The 17,667-nt window shown below is 39.9% G+C and overlaps 1 protein-coding gene and 1 long non-coding RNA gene across 3 annotated transcripts in view; one reads left to right on the top strand and one right to left on the bottom strand.

Moving 5' to 3' along the window:
- Positions 1 to 9,505, top strand: part of LOC117361016 — a 171,511-nt gene extending 162,006 nt beyond the window's left edge. Inside the window, exon 3 of the long non-coding RNA XR_004539574.1 lies at positions 9,436 to 9,505. This is a non-coding gene — a long non-coding RNA (uncharacterized LOC117361016). The remainder of the gene's footprint in view (positions 1 to 9,435) is intronic.
- LOC117361014 (inactive serine/threonine-protein kinase TEX14-like) overlaps positions 1 to 17,667 on the bottom strand; it is a 222,892-nt gene that overhangs the window by 172,820 nt on the left and 32,405 nt on the right. For both annotated transcript variants that reach the window (XM_033945781.1, XM_033945780.1), the window contains exons 7-8: positions 16,706 to 16,857; positions 13,033 to 13,090 (exon numbers count right to left, since the gene is read on the bottom strand). In XM_033945781.1, coding sequence (XP_033801672.1) covers positions 13,033 to 13,090; positions 16,706 to 16,857 — 210 coding nt within the window. The remainder of the gene's footprint in view (positions 1 to 13,032; positions 13,091 to 16,705; positions 16,858 to 17,667) is intronic.

Here is a 17,667-nt window from a genome sequence, read left to right as displayed (position 1 = left end):
TGTTTTTCGTAGCCCTCTCTGCCTGTCAGATCCTTTTGCTTGAGTTTGTCTTTTCTTAACCCTCCACCACTGCCTTCAGCTTTTGTGAGTTCCCCCTGTTACCTCTTAGGTTTGTCTCCTGGGCCTGCCCTTTATCTGTCTTCTGTTCTTACTGCTACACTCTTGTGCCCTCTGTGCCTGCCCTTTATCTGTCTTCTGTTCTTACTGCTACACTCTTGTGCCCTCTGTGCCTGCCCTTTATCTGTCTTCTGTTCTTACTGCTACACTCTTGTGCCCTCTGTGCCTGCCCTTTATCTGTCTTCTGTTCTTACCACTACTCTTTTGTGCCCTCTTAGGGAAATCAGAACTACAACTGAGTGGGGTAAAATTAGGACCTAATCCACATGTTTACGTTAAGCTTCTTGAGAAGGCAACCCTAGCTGAAAACCTCTACAGTATCTAAAGAGAGAGCATGTACAAAAATGTCTTGCTCCTGCATTGATTTATAGCTGGCTGAAGAAAATTGGATAGTCCAGATCATATTATGTAGTCTGAAATTCAACCATAAACTAAAGCTTTGTAATGGTCTCTTCTTTGAAATCAGGATCATACAATCTAGTGGTCCAAACTGCAAGCATAGAGCATACTATAGATAGATAGATGTTAAGAACCAGCACAAGGAACAGGTTTTCATTTTGAAATACAAATAAGGTTTGCTTTTTTTTAAGTTCAATCAGTTTTATTAGCATTTTGTCATAGGAATACAAGCACAGACCTCATATACATAACAAACTCTTCACAAATCGTAAGTACTCATGACATATCAACAAAAACAGAACAAAGAAAAATAAAAAATAACGTAACCCAACTAACAAGCTTATCAGCTGTATGTACAGATCTAAGAGAAACATGCAAGTATAAGAGGACATAATAACATTAGAATGTGTCACATAAAAATCGTAAGATGGCTTATGCAGTCATATATGTCAAAAAGATGATACAGTAAGGCAAGTCATGTATTCATGATTCTGGCTCACCAGGACGGACATGGGGCAACTCAAATGCTACTTCACCGGACAGCGGTGCCCATCTTTTTGTGAGTGAGTTATTACTTTACCCACTTACAAATAAGGTTTAAATTCTTAGGCATGACTTCTGGTGGCATGGGGCGGATGAGCAGGAGACTAGCTCCTTAGCTCCCGGGCCTTAATATAAAAACATAAGACTTGCCATACTAGGACAGATCGAAGGTCCATCATGTCCAGTGATTCCAACAGTGGCCAACCCATGTCACAAGTACCTAGCAAGTTCCTAAGTAGTAAAACAGATTTTATGCTGCTTATCCTAGGTATAAGCAGTGGATTTCCCCAAGCTATCTCAATAATAGTCTATGGACTTCTCTTTTAGGAAGTTATCCAAATCTTTTTAAAATCCCACTAAGCTAACTGATTTCACCATACTCTCCGGCAACAAATTCTAGTTTAATTACATGTTGTGTGAAGAAATATTTTCTCCACTTTGTTTCAAATCTATTACTTAGTAGTTTCATCACATGTCCCCTACATCTAGCATTTTTGGAAAGAGTAAACAGGTGATTCACATTTACCCTTTCGGGGGGAGGGGGGACTTTAATCTAGTGCATGATTCCATACTGGATAAGTCAGTAGGAATTTTGAAATAAAGTTATGACCCCACCAGGGTATCCTTATGGTCAAGGCAGCCATGGATCTCACAAATGTTTGGAGGACTCTTCATCCCCAAAAGAAAGATTATATCAATCGTTCTAAGGCTCATGGTTCTCAATCATGAATTGATTACTTGTTTCCAAAGTGGTAAATACAGTTATGGAAGCTTATCAAATTTCAGATCATGCTATGGTATGGGTTGACTTGGATAATTCCTCAGTTCACACTGGTACCCCTATTTGGAGATTCCCTTTGGAGCTTTATACGGATATTATCTTTCAAGGCTATTTGGTTCAGAAATGGCAAGATTATCAAGCACCACACAAAGGTGGTGCTTCTTGGCGATATCATATCATATGTATCTCACAAGATAAAAAGCCAAGAATAGGGAAATCTTGTACTTAAAGCATCATCTCTGTCTGCTTCGTAGGGAGACCAGTCATCTGTTCCTACAATTTGGGTGAATTAATAGCCTCTCAATTGGTCTTAAATTCCTTGCTACATCAATGTACTTTCAAATCTCAATTTTATTACAAATTTCAATTATACAACCAAGCCAATAAGAGTGGTTCTCTTCTGGCAAGAGTAGCCTGACAGTGGGACAGCTGCAAATGAATTGCTTTTCTAAAGTTGCAGGCAGGGAGCTTACTTAGAGATGATAGAGAAATAATGTTTTCCAAAAATTCTTTAAAGTCTGTTCTGTAAAGCTCTTGAGAGACTGACACCCTGTATATAAGACTTGTGTCTTTTTAATCTTTTCCATTTGGCTTCCTGATGAAGATTTGAAAGGTGGCACATCGAGGCCAAAGAATTATAACTAAAGATAAGTTTTTTCAACTTTATTTCATTATAGTACACTGAAAAGTACCATCTGTTGTTAATTGGAAAGTACTGCAATGTAGTGCTGCCCGATTCAGGAAAAAATATTTCGATTCAATTCAGCCTATTGAATCGATTTTTCAATTTGATTCGATTTTCCTGCCCAATTGGGTGTGTTTTTCCAAACATCTTGGTGGGTTTATTTTATAGCTTCTTCACCCCCTTTGCCCTCTCCTACCCACACTGGTGCTGTGGTGTAACCAAAATAAACAAACAAAAAAGACTTTTCCTCTCTCTATTAAATCCTACCTCACATTCGTGGTTTAATAGCAGCTCTGGCAGGATACAAATTTCAAATCTGACACATTGTAATCACAAAACAGAAAATAAAATTATTTTTTCTACCTTTTGTTGTCTGGTCATTTTTCAAATCATGTTGGTCCCAGGCTCTGCAACAAACATCTTCTGATAACTTGCTTGCCAGGGTCTCTTGCCCATTTGTTGTTTTCTTCTTTCTCAGTGGTAACCATCTTCCATTTCTGTCCTCCCCTTCCATTTTCCTTCCCTCTCCTGGAGGTCTGGCATCTTTCCTTTTTTTGTCTCTATTCCTGTAGCTTCAGCGATGGACCCCACCATCCCCAGATCCACTATCTCTCCTTTTCTCAACTATCCTTTCATCCAGAATCTCTCCCTTTCTCTTTCTAACTACCCTCCTAACCAGTATCTCTATCCCCACACCATCCTTTGTGTTCAACTTCTCTCCCTTTCTGTTCCTTCCCTCCCTAAATCCCATTATCCACCATCTCTCTCCCTCTCCTGTTTTTAGATCCATTATTTCTTCTATCTCTTCCCCATCTCACCTCTCCATGATATCCCCCAAGTCCATCTCCCCCTCCACCATTCATCTTCCCCCTCCACCAAGCTCATCTCTCCCATCCATCTTCTCCCCATCTCTCTCTCTCCAGTCCCCCAAGTCCATCTCTCCCTCTCCCCATCTACCTTTATTTTGATGTTACAACATGTTGCCGGAGGCAGTAGTTATTTAGCAATCCACTCCTTGCGTCTTCTCTCCATTGCGGCCTACCCTCAGTGAAAACTTCCTGTTTCTACTTGGACAGCCAAATGAAGAGAAGATGCCCGGAGTAGCGGCAGGGTACCGCCGCTTTTGCCTGGCCGGGGAGGAGAGGAGAAATACTCCGGCCGGGGAGAAGAGAGCCTTCCTGCCGCTGATCTGCACGCAGAGACCCATTCAGGCTTTCTCTTTGCCACCGGAGTCCTTGCTTCTGATGTAACTTCCAGTTTTGCAAAACCATAAGTTACATCAGAAGCAAGGACTCTGGTGGCAGAGGGAAAGCCCGAACGGGTCTCTAGCAAGGGGGCCGACGAATCGGTAAGTTTGATTTTTTTCAAAAACAAATCAATTCGAATCGATTCACTCAAAATGAATCAGTGAATCAATTTGAATCGCGAATTGGGTAGCACTACTACAATGATTGGGTGGTGAGGTTTTGGGGGGAATTCGTTCCCCTTTTTCCTCCATGTCTCCAAGCACTACCTTCCTTTGTAAAAATTAAGTAAAAAAACATTTTCATTTTTTTATGTTAATGTGTTGTTTATTATTTTGAGCAAAACCTACCTGGCTGGTCTGGATCTTCTTTCTTTGAATGATGCCTCTCGACATTGGATGATTAGTCATAGTATATGGTTTATCTTTATTTAATATACTATCTCTCCTTGGACAATAATAGAGCAAATTATATCACTAAATCAAATAACAATGAAAAGAACTACAAATTCATATGAAAAGAAATACTATGAAACAACCAGAGAAGAAGAAAATAAAAGGGAAGAGTATATATTGTATACAGATCGTAATGCTAGTAAATCCTTATGACAGCTGCGTCATCAAGTTCAATCGAAAAAGATTGTTTAAAAAGAAAAGGAGGGATCAAAATCTGAAAAAGAAATTTTTCAAATGGTCTGCACTGGGAAATGAGTTCCACAGGGCAGGGGGGACACAAAAACAGCTCTGTTTCTAGTAGTCTCATAATGGATTGCAAGTATTGGTGGTATATGAAGACATTGGTCTGTAAGCGTGCTTTGGCTTACTATTTAGAGCGCACTAAGCTGGAACAGACTGGAAGTACATTGTTGGAAAGCAGGAAGCTTACGTTCCGGGAGGTACTTCTGGAAAGCGGTTAACTGCTGAATGAGATGTTTCAGGTAGAAGGAAAAATGGAATGCATAATTCCCTGAAGGATTGGCCAACATCGCGTTCTGATAAAGACGTTTGCCAAATTTATCCATGGCTTTACCCTCTCTGCCAGGAGGGACAGAAGCATACACACTAGAGCCTGCAGTCTTCTTCAGGGTCGACTCCACAAGTAAAGACTCATGTGGGAGTTGAGGCTTGTCAAACCCTGGAATGGGGATAACCTTATAAAGAGACTCCAGCTTTCTAGGAACCCCTGGAATAGTGAGAGGAGTCTCAAGATTCTTATAGAAGGTTTCCCCGTAAGATGTCATGTAATGATAGTTTGAGAAATTCCTTCGGAGGTTGGTCAAAGTCCAAAGCATCAAGGAATGCTTTGGACTTCTTGGAGTCAGACTCCAAAGGGATGGAAAGGGTGTCTGACATCTCTTTAAGAAATTTAGTGAAGGAAGTGTGCTTTGGCTTACTATCGGGTTCCTGCACAGATGGGTCAGCCTCATTCGATGAAAGATCATCATCGGTACCGAGAGGATCATCGGAATCATCCCATAAATCAGGGTCACGCACTGAAGGGAGTCGTCCCTGTGAAAGAGGAGTAGAGGCCTCTACGTGTCAGGTTTTGCGTACTGATTTGCCGGAGCACATCGATACCGTACCAGGTGAAGAGGTACAGAGGTTTGGGTCAGAGAGCGGTACCGGCTCAGAGGCCGAGTGAACCGCCCGACGCAGAGATTTCGGCTCTGCCGAGAGAATAGGCATGGATACCGAAGAGGCAGAATGTAGCGGTGCCGATAAAGTCGATGCTGACAAAATAGGCTGGTCGACGATCGGCACCGAAGGCTCAGCAGGTACTGACACTGGAAGGTTCGGAGTCAGAAAAGCCGGGAGAAGTTGTTGTAACTGCTCCTTAAGCTGGACCTGGAGAATGGACGCTATATGGTCATCCAGTGATGGTCCTGAAGGCACCGGTACTCGCTTTTCTCTTTTTCGGTACCCGCGGTGCTGCTCGATGCTCAGGTGAATTAGATGCCGATGAAGAGGCAGTGACTTCAATAGGAGCGGAGCGTTTACGGGGCCGGCGCGCAGTATGCAGGACTTGGCTCACTGCTTGTTCAACTGGTGGGCCGAGGACTGTAGGGGATGACTTCTTAGCCGGCTTACCCGTGGGGTGCGACACCGAAGACACATCCTGCGGTGTTGAAAGGGCCGGCGCCGATTTGGATGATGCCGCCGATGCCGGAGGACTCTCCATGGTGGTACCGAAAAGAAGCTGTTGTTGGATCTGGCGATTCTTCAAAGTTCTCTTTTGAAGAGAAGCGCAACGGGTGCACGTAGAAGCCCTATGCTCTGGACCCAGGCACTGAAGACACCAATTGTGCAGGTCGGACAGAGAGATAGGGCGTGCACACTGCTGACACTTCTTAAAGCCCGGTGAAGGGGGCATGAAGGGAAAAACGGCAGTAGCAAAATCGAAGGTCGAGGCTTCGATGATGCCAACAGGCCCCGCCAGGGCCAACCGAAAAAGAAAGAGAAGGCGAGCGGGAAGGCGAAAAAATAACTTTCCAACAGCTGTTGGAAAAAACGCATCTTTTTAGCTCCGCGGAAACTAAGAAACTGGGGACCACGTGCCTCCGTCGGGCGGGAAGGCACTCGCGCATGCGCGGTGCGGCCTAGCTAGAACTTTCTAAGTTCTTAGAGTGCAATCACTCTAAAATTGTCCGTACTGGGGCTCCGTCGGTACCGTAACCCATCAGTTAAGAATATGCTGCCTGCTTGTCCTGGAATAATATCTTTTTCCTTTGTACATATAGGAAATGGGAAATTCACTTTGTAAATTATTTATGATTAAGAAAAATTTGGAAATGCTGGCTTCAGTTCAGGCATACATGGTTTGGTCTTTAGCAGATGGCAGGAGAGGGAAGCAACTTTGTTGGAGCATTATATATAGGCTGATGGGCAGATTGCAACATTGTTATTGTTGAAACAGAGATTGTGAGGCACCACAGAGGAGATAATTTTGCATAAGTACAACTGAAACATTATATTGTTTCATTGCCTTCAATGTCATTTTCACATAACTTCTTATATAGCCCCCATATCTTCACTTCATGCTGCGCTGGCCAAGAAGCGACCTCCTAAGTAATATACTTTTTTGCAAACAAAAATGGAAGGAAGAATGGAGGAATTCTGCAAGAGATATTAATTTTCTAGCTATTACAAAACAGATCCCACAGACACTGTAATTCTGCATCTTCCGAATCTTTTAAAAACAAGCATGGTATACCTCAGGGTTCAATATTATCTCCTTTATTCTTTTATATTTTCATGGCACCCCTCCTGACCTTAGGTCGGCCTATCGGTTTTATGGTGTTCGCCTACGCTGACGATGTGCAGCTTATTCATCTGAACAATCCTGGTGAGGTAGTTATCATTAATGAAAAATTTGAGAAAATTAAACTCTGGTTGAACTCACACATGTTATCCTTAAATGTTGATAAGTGTAAAGTCATGACCTTTCCATTCCCAAAGAAGGATTATCCATAGAGGCCCCTTTGAAATTTGATTCTTCACCCATCAAATCTGTACCTTCGTTAAAACTGTTAGGGATCACTTTAGATAGCAAATTTTATTATCATCTCCATATTAGTACGGATGTCCAGTGATGTTTTATCGGCTAAGAATTATTAGATCAATTTCTAAACTTTTGGATACTGCATCTTTGAACATACTAATCCATTCCCTTGTTATTTCATGTATAGATTACTGCAATGCCCTCTTTAAAGGAATAACATAAAAAGAACTTAGGTGAATTCATATTGTGCAGAATACAGCAGTAAAATTCATTTATAATGCAAAGAAATATGACCACATTTCCCCTCTTCTGCATAAGGCACATTGGCTATCTATCGAGCACCGAATCAGTTACAAACTTCTTCTTTTAACCTTCAAAACCCGATTATACAATCAACCAGAATTTATTGATAAACTACTTATTCCATATAGCCCATGCAGATCTCTCCGTTCCGCTGCTCACAATCTCCTTAACATTCCATCCTTAAAATATATTAATACTTTAAGATCCAATAATTTTGCCATGACAGCACCTTCCCTTTGGAATTCCATTCCCAACTATATAAGGGAAGAAACTTCCGTAGGCCCTTTCAAGATTAAAGGGTCCTTTTATCAAGCTGTGGAAGGGGTTTAATACGCATAATACCACGCGTTAAACCGCCTGCCGCATTAGCCACTAATGCCTACATTGAGCAGGCATTAGTTTTTTAGCCGGCCGCGAGGGTTAGCGTGTGATGAAATGTCCGATGTGCTAACCCCGCTAGCGCGGCTTGATAAAAGGAGTCCTAAGTTGAAGACTTTCCTATTCATAACTGCCCTCGTTAGGGCAACAATTTCTTCGTTATTTTTCAGGTCTACCCTTTCCTTATTGTTCTTTCCTTATTTGTTCTTTTCTTTACTGATTGTAGTTCTTCCCTTTTTCCTCTTGTTACTTTTGTTTGTCTGGTGTATGTATATTTGTTTTTACTGACATATGTTTTTTTATTGACATATCCCCCGTAATGATATGTTCTGTTTTTAATCAATTGTTTTTATGTCATTGTATGCTGACAATGAATTTTATTGTACAACGCTTTGAATTTTATTGTACAACGCTTTGAACAGATTAAGCGGTATAACAAATTTTTAACAAACCTTGAATATAGAGAATGTTGGTTTTGAATATTGCTTATAACTTACTTCTCTGCTGATAAGAGTGTCTAAAATGGGATATGTGACTTCTCCACTATGTCTAAAATGTTAGCGGTGTCCCGCTTATTATGGCAGTGTTTTATGACATGGTATTTCTGAGGCTTAATAGTCACTTTTTTTGAGAGATATAGGTCAAGCAATAATTTATCAGCCTTGGGGTTTGGCATTGGGATGGGTTAAAAAGCCTTGGGAGTCAAGGGAATCTGGCCCCAATTATTAATGTAGAAGGCCAGAGTGGTGGCTTTAAAATGCATTCTTTGCTGGTGGACTCAGCCCTCGGCACCTTCATTTTGGGAGTGGAGGAATAGATTCCATAATATGTGTATCTTGGAACTTCAAGGGGTTCGGGAGGGGGGGCACATAAACGTAGGAAACAATTCCTACAAGTTTGGGAGGCCTATATTCAAACTTTGTCCCTGAGGAAGAGAAGTAAAATATTGAATGAATTAGAAGGCTTCCTGAGGAATATCTTTGTAAATTCATCAGCACCAGTGTCATGACTGCATTTGTTGGAGAAAAGAAGGGGGATACTTGCTAAGATTGTTATATGCTTAAGACAAAGGTGCTTGGAGTGATCGAGAAGGAGGTAAGGGGGAATGGAGGTACGGGAGAAATGAACTTAGCTAGAGTGTTTTAATTAGAAAGTATGAGTTATAAAATCAGTAATTATATGAGGTTGGGGGTTTCAAGGTTTTGGGGAGGGGATGGTGTATGGACTGATAAAAGGAATGTTGTTTAGAAGTTATAACAAAAGATATTCAAACTCTGTTATTCTTTGTATGTATATTTATTGAATTCATTGATAAAAAGATTTCAAATAAATTCTTAGGCATTTATAAATTTAAGTGTTTAATTTCAAGCTAATGAGTAATTCTTTGTGGGTACAAAAATCTGTGTTTATCAGTGTTTTTGTGTCACAGATTCTATTGCTAGGTACATTTTCCAGTGGAATGAAATACATATACTTGTGTCATTTAGGAGCTGTCGGTGCAGAAAAAGCACAAGAGGATACAAGTCATGCCAAGGGAAAGGAGTAGAGAGTATTAAGGTAGGTGGTGTTTTTCTGGAGTTTATTCACTAAACATCTATTAAAAGTATGGCCAATCGGGCCTAAAATCAGAAGCCCTAGATATAATCTTATCACTTGATACCTGATAACGGTTTAAGTCTTGGGAATGTACTCTTCTAAAAGAAAATCCTAGCTGTGATAGCAGGGCCGGATTTAGATGAAAAGAGGCCCTAGGCTATTCCACTTATGAGGCCCTTTCACCTCCCATTTTTAAGTTTGTAAATTACATGAGAGCTAGTTAATCAACTAGCTGAAAACTTCCATTTTACACCTTCTAATAATACATCCATCACACTAGATGATTACTTAGTATTATGGGACGAGAATATTCAATTTTTACTTGACAAAGTAGCTCCAATTCATACTAAATATATTTCAGCTAGAAAATGCTCGAATCCTTGGTTTACTGCAGAACTCTTATTAATTAAATAACAATTGAGATCCCTGGAACGCTGTTGGAGAAAAAACAAAACTCATTCCAATTTAGAAAAATTTAAAATTCACTCCAATCTTTACAAAGAAAAAATAAATCAAGCAAAAAAGAAATACTACTCTGATCAAATTTTAAAAGCTAGAAATGTTTCAACTCTATTTAAAATCTTAAAAACAATTACCCCATCTTCAAAGAAACTAGACCACTCTTCAAGCCAGTTACCAACTGCACAGGAACTTGCAACCTATTTCGCAGATAAAATTAAAAATATTAGAGAAAATTTGTAGTTACCAATGAGTTTATCCCTGATCCATTTGATACAACAACTTCATCAGTGCTATCAGCAAAATGTTCTCAATTTCATCTCCCTTCTCTGGAAGAATTAAAAGCTCTAATCAAAACAATCAACAGTAAAGGTACACGAAACGAATCTATCCCGCCTTTTATCCTTAAAAAACATTTTGATTTTTTTGGACCTCTAATTCTTTTTTTGATTAACGAAAGTCTACTACACAGTACAATGCCAACGGTCTGGAAAACTTCTATTATTCATCCCATTGTTAAAGATCAAAAAATAGGCAGCTCGGAGAAATCAAATTATAGGCCAATTGCCAATATCCCATTTCTTGCAAAGTTAACAGAGAAAATTGTTTTCAATCAAATATCAAACTTTATAGAACAAACAAATACACTTCATCCTAACCAAACCGGTTTCCGGCAACACCATTCCACCGAACATTCCCTAATAGGTATGACATCATCTATACTATACCACCTTGATCACCACTCTTCTGTCCTTTTGATTTCACTAGATCTCTCAGCAGCATTCGACACAGTTGATCATAATCTTTTATTAAATAGATTACAATCTATTGGCATTTCTGAGTAAGTTCTTCTTTGGTTTAGGTCCTACTTTGATAATCGAACCTCTATTGTCTCTTTTAATGATTCTGTTTCTTTGAGTTCTTCTAGCTCCTATGGCATTCCTCAAGGTTCTATTCTATCCCCTCTGCTGTTTAATATTTTCCTTTCTCCCCTTATGACTCTTTGTCAATCTATTGGTTTCTCAGTATTCGCTTATGCTGATGATGTACAACTCTTACATCCCCTTGACCCTAACAATGCGTCAGAAATTGACATCATTAATGAAAAACTTAAAAAGATTCATCTATGGTTGGACCAAAACAGATTATCCTTAAACATTAATAAAACCAACATTTTACTCTTTCCTTGGAAAGAAAATCACAAAATAGCAGTTTCTATTGATATACAAGGAGTTACGCTCAAACAAGTAAATAAAATTCGGATACTAGGTATCATTTTAGATGAGAATCTTACTTATCACGACCACGTTAGCTATGTTGTCAAGAATACTTTCTATAGGTTACGTCAAATCCGCTCCATTTCAAAATTCCTCTGTCCCAAATCTTTAAATACACTAATTCATTCATTAATTATTTCAAAAATTGACTATTGTAATGCTTTATTTAAAGGAATGGCCCAAAAAGAAATCAGAAGATTACAAATTATCCAAAACACTTCCATCAAATTAATTACGGGGGCAAAAAAGTTAGATCATGTCACCCCGTTACTTCTAAAGGCACATTGGCTCCCTGTGGCACACCGCATTCTTTATAAATTATCATTACTCACCTTTAAATCATTGCTATATAAAACCCCATCATTTATTTACAAAGTTTTAATTCCATACTCCTCTCAAAAAACTTTAAGATCAAACGAACAACTTTTATTGGTTATTCCCACCCTTAAAATGATTAATACACAAAGGCAATTCATTTTTACAGTTACAGCACCGCAAACTTGGAACTCACTCCCGCTTTACTTACGACAGGAGAAAAACTTTGATAAATTTAAAAGCCAATTCAAGAGCTTTCTTTTTAAAGACGCTTTCAATGTTTAATTGAAAAGCCAATTGCTCTTTATAATAGTAATCCATTCTGTTTAATTGTGTATTTTACTCCTAATAAACTAATTTGTTTTCCCTTCCCCTTTGTATATTACCCTTAATTGTTCTTCCTTTTCTATCAGAAAATGTAGTTCTTTCCCTTCCATCCTAATGTTTCCCGTTGTATTTTGTCTATGTTTAAAGATTTTATCTTTTTATTCATTTTTGTTCTTGTTTACCCAATATTAATATTTTATGTACATCGCTTAGTAATCAGTGATAGGCGATTAATCAAATAATGAATAAACTTGAAACTTGATAATAAAATACATCATTACTGTGATATATATCAATATGTTAAATGAAACATGTTGTTATTGGTACTAACCTTTATAAAAAATGTGACACGGATAATAAATAAAAAAAAGTCGAGAACACTTATTTGGACATTTATTTTCAGCACCATATATAGTACTTGTAACAATAACTAATCAAACATAACACACAGCATTGCCCCTTCCTATGTCCATAGTGCACCCAGTGCATCCTTCCTCACCTCATCCCCCCTCGGATGCCCGCGTGCCTCCCATCCCCCTTCCATTGAACACCCCCCCCATGCCATCCTGCCTGCCTGCCTTCCATTAACCCCCCCCCTCCGATCCCAATCCCGGCCTGCCTGACTCCCATCCCCCTTCCACTGACAGTCTGGGCCGCCCTGTCCTGACAGATCCACGTTTTGCATCTCTCCCTGCGGGGCTGGGCTTTGCCCAGCTGTTTCCGGACTGATGTCTTTTCCTCCCCGAACCTCCTCCCAGGGCGAGAAAAAGAAAGGGAGAAGCCAAGTCGGCACCCCGTTGCGGCCGAAGCCGGTTCCGATCCCGAAGCGTAGAATTTCTCCTTATTTTCGGTTCAGTGTTTTAGTGTTCACTGTTTTTAGAATAGTGTAATTTTAATTTTGATAACAATTTGAATGTAGGCCCCTCTTGATCTTGAGGCCCTAAGCTGAAGCCTAGTTAGCCTATAGGAAAATCCGGCCCTGTGTGCCAGGTGCAGCTGAGAAGTCAAACAAGACAGTGCATGAAAGAACCTCTGGAGAGATATTTTACCTTTCCTGCCAAAATCTGTGAACAACCCTGCAAAATTAGGAAAGAGAGGCAAGACACTCACCTTTTCCATTGATTGTTGTGTTCTGTGGATTGCTCTGTGAGATGGAGAAAAAGACAACCTGGGGGAGGAAAACAGAAGAATCAAAAGTTTCTATGTGAGGGAAGGCATATTTTACCTGTGGTAATGGGCTCTTATAAAATTGCATGGACAAATCAATGTGCACAAATACTTGTAGTTCACAATTCAGCTTTATTTACTGTACTATATTATAAATAATAAAATATCTATGCATGTAACAAATCAATATATAGGAATGGATATGATTAATGGAGAGAAACAGTAAAAATGTAGAATTACATGAGGGTTTAATAAAAACTCCAAAAAGGATTAATAGCAAATTAAAAGTATTTAAAGTTAATTTTGCGAACAGCCTAAAGGTAGGGAGGGGTAAGCGAAAAGATGACATTGGACACGAATGTGAACAAAAAATATACTCGCTATGAAGGGCTGTGAAGCGGGAAAGAGTTGCGGTAATCCTAAAACAGAAACAAATGCTTTGGTGAAAAGGTGAGCTTTGAGGAGTGCCTTATATTTAAAATGTTACAATATGCAGGTATTTAGGAATGCCATTCCAGAAGAAGGGTAAAGCAACAGAAAATAAGGTAGCTCTAGCAAAATGTGAGCAAACCTGAAGAAATAAAGGCATTATGAGAAGATGCTGTTGGCAGGAAGGTAATGTGAAGAGTGGAGAATAGGGTATAAGATGTTCTTTCAGGGTTTCCGCAGCAGTCTCCAAGCTGAAATCCAATCCCCTATACACCTCAGTACGTTTACCCATATTTACTGCCAGTTTGTGTTCAGTCATCTACGGCAGTGTCCATTCATCCCCTGCTGTACAGAGGGGAGTGAGTCTTCCTTCAATTTAATCTGTACCCGCTTCAGGATTCTATGCACGGGCACCATCACAGCCTCCTTCAGGGGATCATCAAATTGAAGGGTGTCCAATATCTCTGCCAAGAGATCCCTCCTCCAGGAAGACCTTTCATACTTCCTCAGACACACAGGAATGCTCAGAAGCTGGGGAATGAGACATTGGGGACTTCTGGTACATCAGGAAAACTTCCTCCCCTGAACGGTTAGAGATCAATACTGGTGCAGTAGGCATTGACCCCAATACCCCTAAAGGCCTCCATGCCATTGCACTATCTGCAGGCAGCTTGTAGACCTTCAGGATAGGCTGAACCAGTCTCAACATCAATGCCCTTGATGTAATAGCTTCTTGTTGAACAAAGGAGCATTTTAACTCTTCCTGGATCCTACCCATGAGCCTCTTTAAGGACTGCCATCGACAAAGATGGGAAGGTGGGGGGGGGGCCTCAGCTGATATGGTCACATCCTTCAGGAGGATGGAAAGAGGCAAATGAGATGTCAGATATTCAACTAATCAGTTACTTTATTGTACAAATAATAAAAACTAAAAACAAAGTCTGTATCCTAATGTCCATCTTGGAAATAAAGTCACATAAAGAGATCCAAAACCTGTGTTGTGAAAGTAGGCTAAGTCTAGGAAAACCTAGAATGGTCCAACTAGGATACCAGTTTCAGCATCCGTAGATATCTTCATCAGGGGAAGAATGGACACTGCCGTAGATGACTGGCAGTAAATATAAGTAAATGTCTTGGGGTTTATAGGGGGTTGGATCTCAGCTTCGAGACTATTGCGCCCCATCCACTGCCAGGTTGGATGAGCTACACTCTTGTTGGGGGTGTTTTGAGGGTGCCGGTGACCTTAGTGTCTCGATGCTCTTGACACGATGCTTTAAAGAGCAATGTCAATGCTTCTTGGCTTCTATCCAATTTACCACACTGGCATCCCTCAATGCTAATGAGGATAAGGACAAATCCTTCCTGCTCCTCAAGGGAGGCGGGTGGAGCAAGGATTGGAGGATGCCTGATCAGGAGTCTCTACTGATGCTTGATGTTGAGAAGACAGTTTAGTTTAATTTAGAAGGCTTGAGATTCCCTTGATGGTGATGCATCCTCAGTATCCAATGCAGCTCCTGATGCTAAGGAGACAAATGTTCCTGATGGACCAGACTTCTTGACATCAAAAATTCTTTCAAATTGCTTTTCACGACCTTTGATATCTCTTCTTGACATCTGCAAATAGACTTTACAAGAATAGGAATCATGATTAGGTGGCAAGTTCCTCAGGCACAAATTATGAGTGTCTTTGATGGACATGGTCCTGTTGCACTGGGTACACTTCTTAAAGCCACTAGGAGCTTTCTGCTGGGACATGTCTACAAAAATAGCTGCAACAAAATCAAATGATTTGATCTTGGACAAACATTACCCAGCTGGGTACCTGAAGTTTAAGAGGGCCTAGTGGGCCACAGAAAATAAGGAAATCTGAAGAGTGCCAAAATACCTATCTAAACTACCAGGTACTAAGGCCCTTTGTGACAGCAGGACATATACACTAGCAAAAAACTGCAAAGAAGCAAAGATGAGCTTAGCTAGTTTTAAGAAAGGTTTGAACAAGTTTCTGGAGGAAAAGTCCATAGTCTGTTATTGAGAAAGACATGGGGGAAGCCACTGATTGCCCTGTATTGGTAGCATGGAATATTGCTGCACCTTGGGTTTTGGCCAAGTACTAATGACCTGGATTGGCCACTGTGAAAATGGGCTACTGGGCTTGATGGACCATTGGTCTGACCCCGTAAGGCTATTCTTATGTTCTACAGAACTTTTGACAAGATCTTAAAGAGAACTTAAAGGAACAAATTTGCAGCTCTGCAGTAAAAAAGGTAATGACAGGGTTCTGTTGGAATGAGCTTCCGTTGGAATGAGCTTCCAGCGCAGGTGATCGAGGCCAGCAGCGTGCTGGACTTTAAGAATAAATGGGATACCTATGTGGGATCCCTACGAGGGTCGAACTGGAACATCAGTCGCTAGGTATAGACTTAAGAGGATGGGTCAGCAGACTTGATGGGATGATCGAGACCTGCATCGTGTTGGACTTTAAGAATAAATGGGACTTTAAAAATAAATGGGATGCCTATAGGGGATTCCTAAGAGAGTCAATCTGAATAAATAGTCACTAGGTATAGACTTAAGAGGAAGGGACAGTAGGGTGGGCAGACTTGATGGGCTATAGCCCTTTTCTGCCGTCATCTTCTATGTTTCTATGAGGGTGGCGAATGGGAAGATATGTATGTATGATGCAATACTTCCAAAGCCTTCCACAAAATAAGCTGAATTGTTCATCTAAGAATATAATCATTCTGTTTGGGAGAATCCTGTTTACACATATGAATCTAATAATTAAGACATCTGCACCATAGAAAGCTATTTGGCTTTTTCTTTTGTGTCTCAAGATACAGATTATTATTAAAATGTGAGTGATGTCTAATAGACTCCAGCCAGGATTCCATGTTTGAGCTTAAAAGGCTATGAGAGAATGCAAGTATGAAAGGAAAAGAGACTCAAAGAGAAGGGGAAGAGACTGTGTGATAATGAAAGAAAAAGAAATCACAGGGATAGAAAGAGACATATAGGGACGTTTAGAAATATACACAAATTTAGTGAAAATGACAGAAAATAATACAAAGATAGTAAAACATACACACATACAAATGACTAGAGAACAAAACAATTAAGGAATAGTGAGAGAGTGAGAGCATGGAAAAAAAAGTAGAGGAGGTTGAGAGAGCTGTATGGCAGGACTTACCGAAGTGATGAAAGCAATAGAGAGGAGAGAGAGCACAGGTTTTGCAAAGACTTGCTTCTCATCCTCTGCTGGATCTGCACTGTTGCAGGATAATTACTGCACTGGAACATCAAAGAAACCTGAGTCTGATACTGATGTATATACTGTAGGACCTGTAGAAAGAGAACAGATTGAAACAGAATGCTGCCTGCATTGCAAGATCTGCATTGAGAATAACAGTCTAAGACACACACTTCCATATGTACTGCCCAACCCACAGAAACTAGAAAGCTTCTATAGGGTAATTTTATAAAGATTTTCTGCATATAAAACCTATTTTACATGTAGAGTCTATGCACTCATTTACAATTTTTTGGAGTAGGTATCAAATTTATGCATAAGCATTTGTACTCTATTAGGGTCTGGCTTCCAATAAAGTAGGCTTAAATTGAGCCTTTTTTGGATTGCTCACATGGAGGGGCATTTTTGATAGGACGTCTAAGTCTTGCTGTATTTTATTCCTCCCCTAAATGTTCATTTAATGTACTTCCTGCAGCTCCGCTGAGTTGTACCAAACTACCTCTTTCACTACATGATATGACAATCTCTACCTCGAGGAATCCCAAAGGTCTTATGTATCTGTAGTACATCTTAAGCCTCTTTGCACTGTATTAAACAGTTCTCCTTACACTGTAATGTAAGTCGCTTTGACCCTTTGTAGGCATAGTGCGACACATATATCCCAGATTAGATTAGATAAACTCAGGTACAAACTACTCATTGCTCAGCCAATGTTGCAGGGTAGATCTGTCCCTCTTAAGAATATCATTACTTTGGGGTTTCATTGTGACAGTTCATTAAAATTTGATCAACATAGGCAATGTGGTAAAATCATGTTATTTTCTTTCTTTTCAATATTTTTATTGAAAGTTTTATAGTAAGTACAAACAAACATAACATTATGTAAGAATGATACACTTATA

The sequence above is a fragment of the Geotrypetes seraphini genome, chromosome 5 (genome assembly GCF_902459505.1).
Source record: "Geotrypetes seraphini chromosome 5, aGeoSer1.1, whole genome shotgun sequence".
NCBI classification, from domain to species: Eukaryota; Metazoa; Chordata; class Amphibia; order Gymnophiona; family Dermophiidae; genus Geotrypetes; species Geotrypetes seraphini.
Note: the sequence above shows the minus strand (reverse complement) of the source record. Positions and strands in the feature narration are given on the sequence as shown.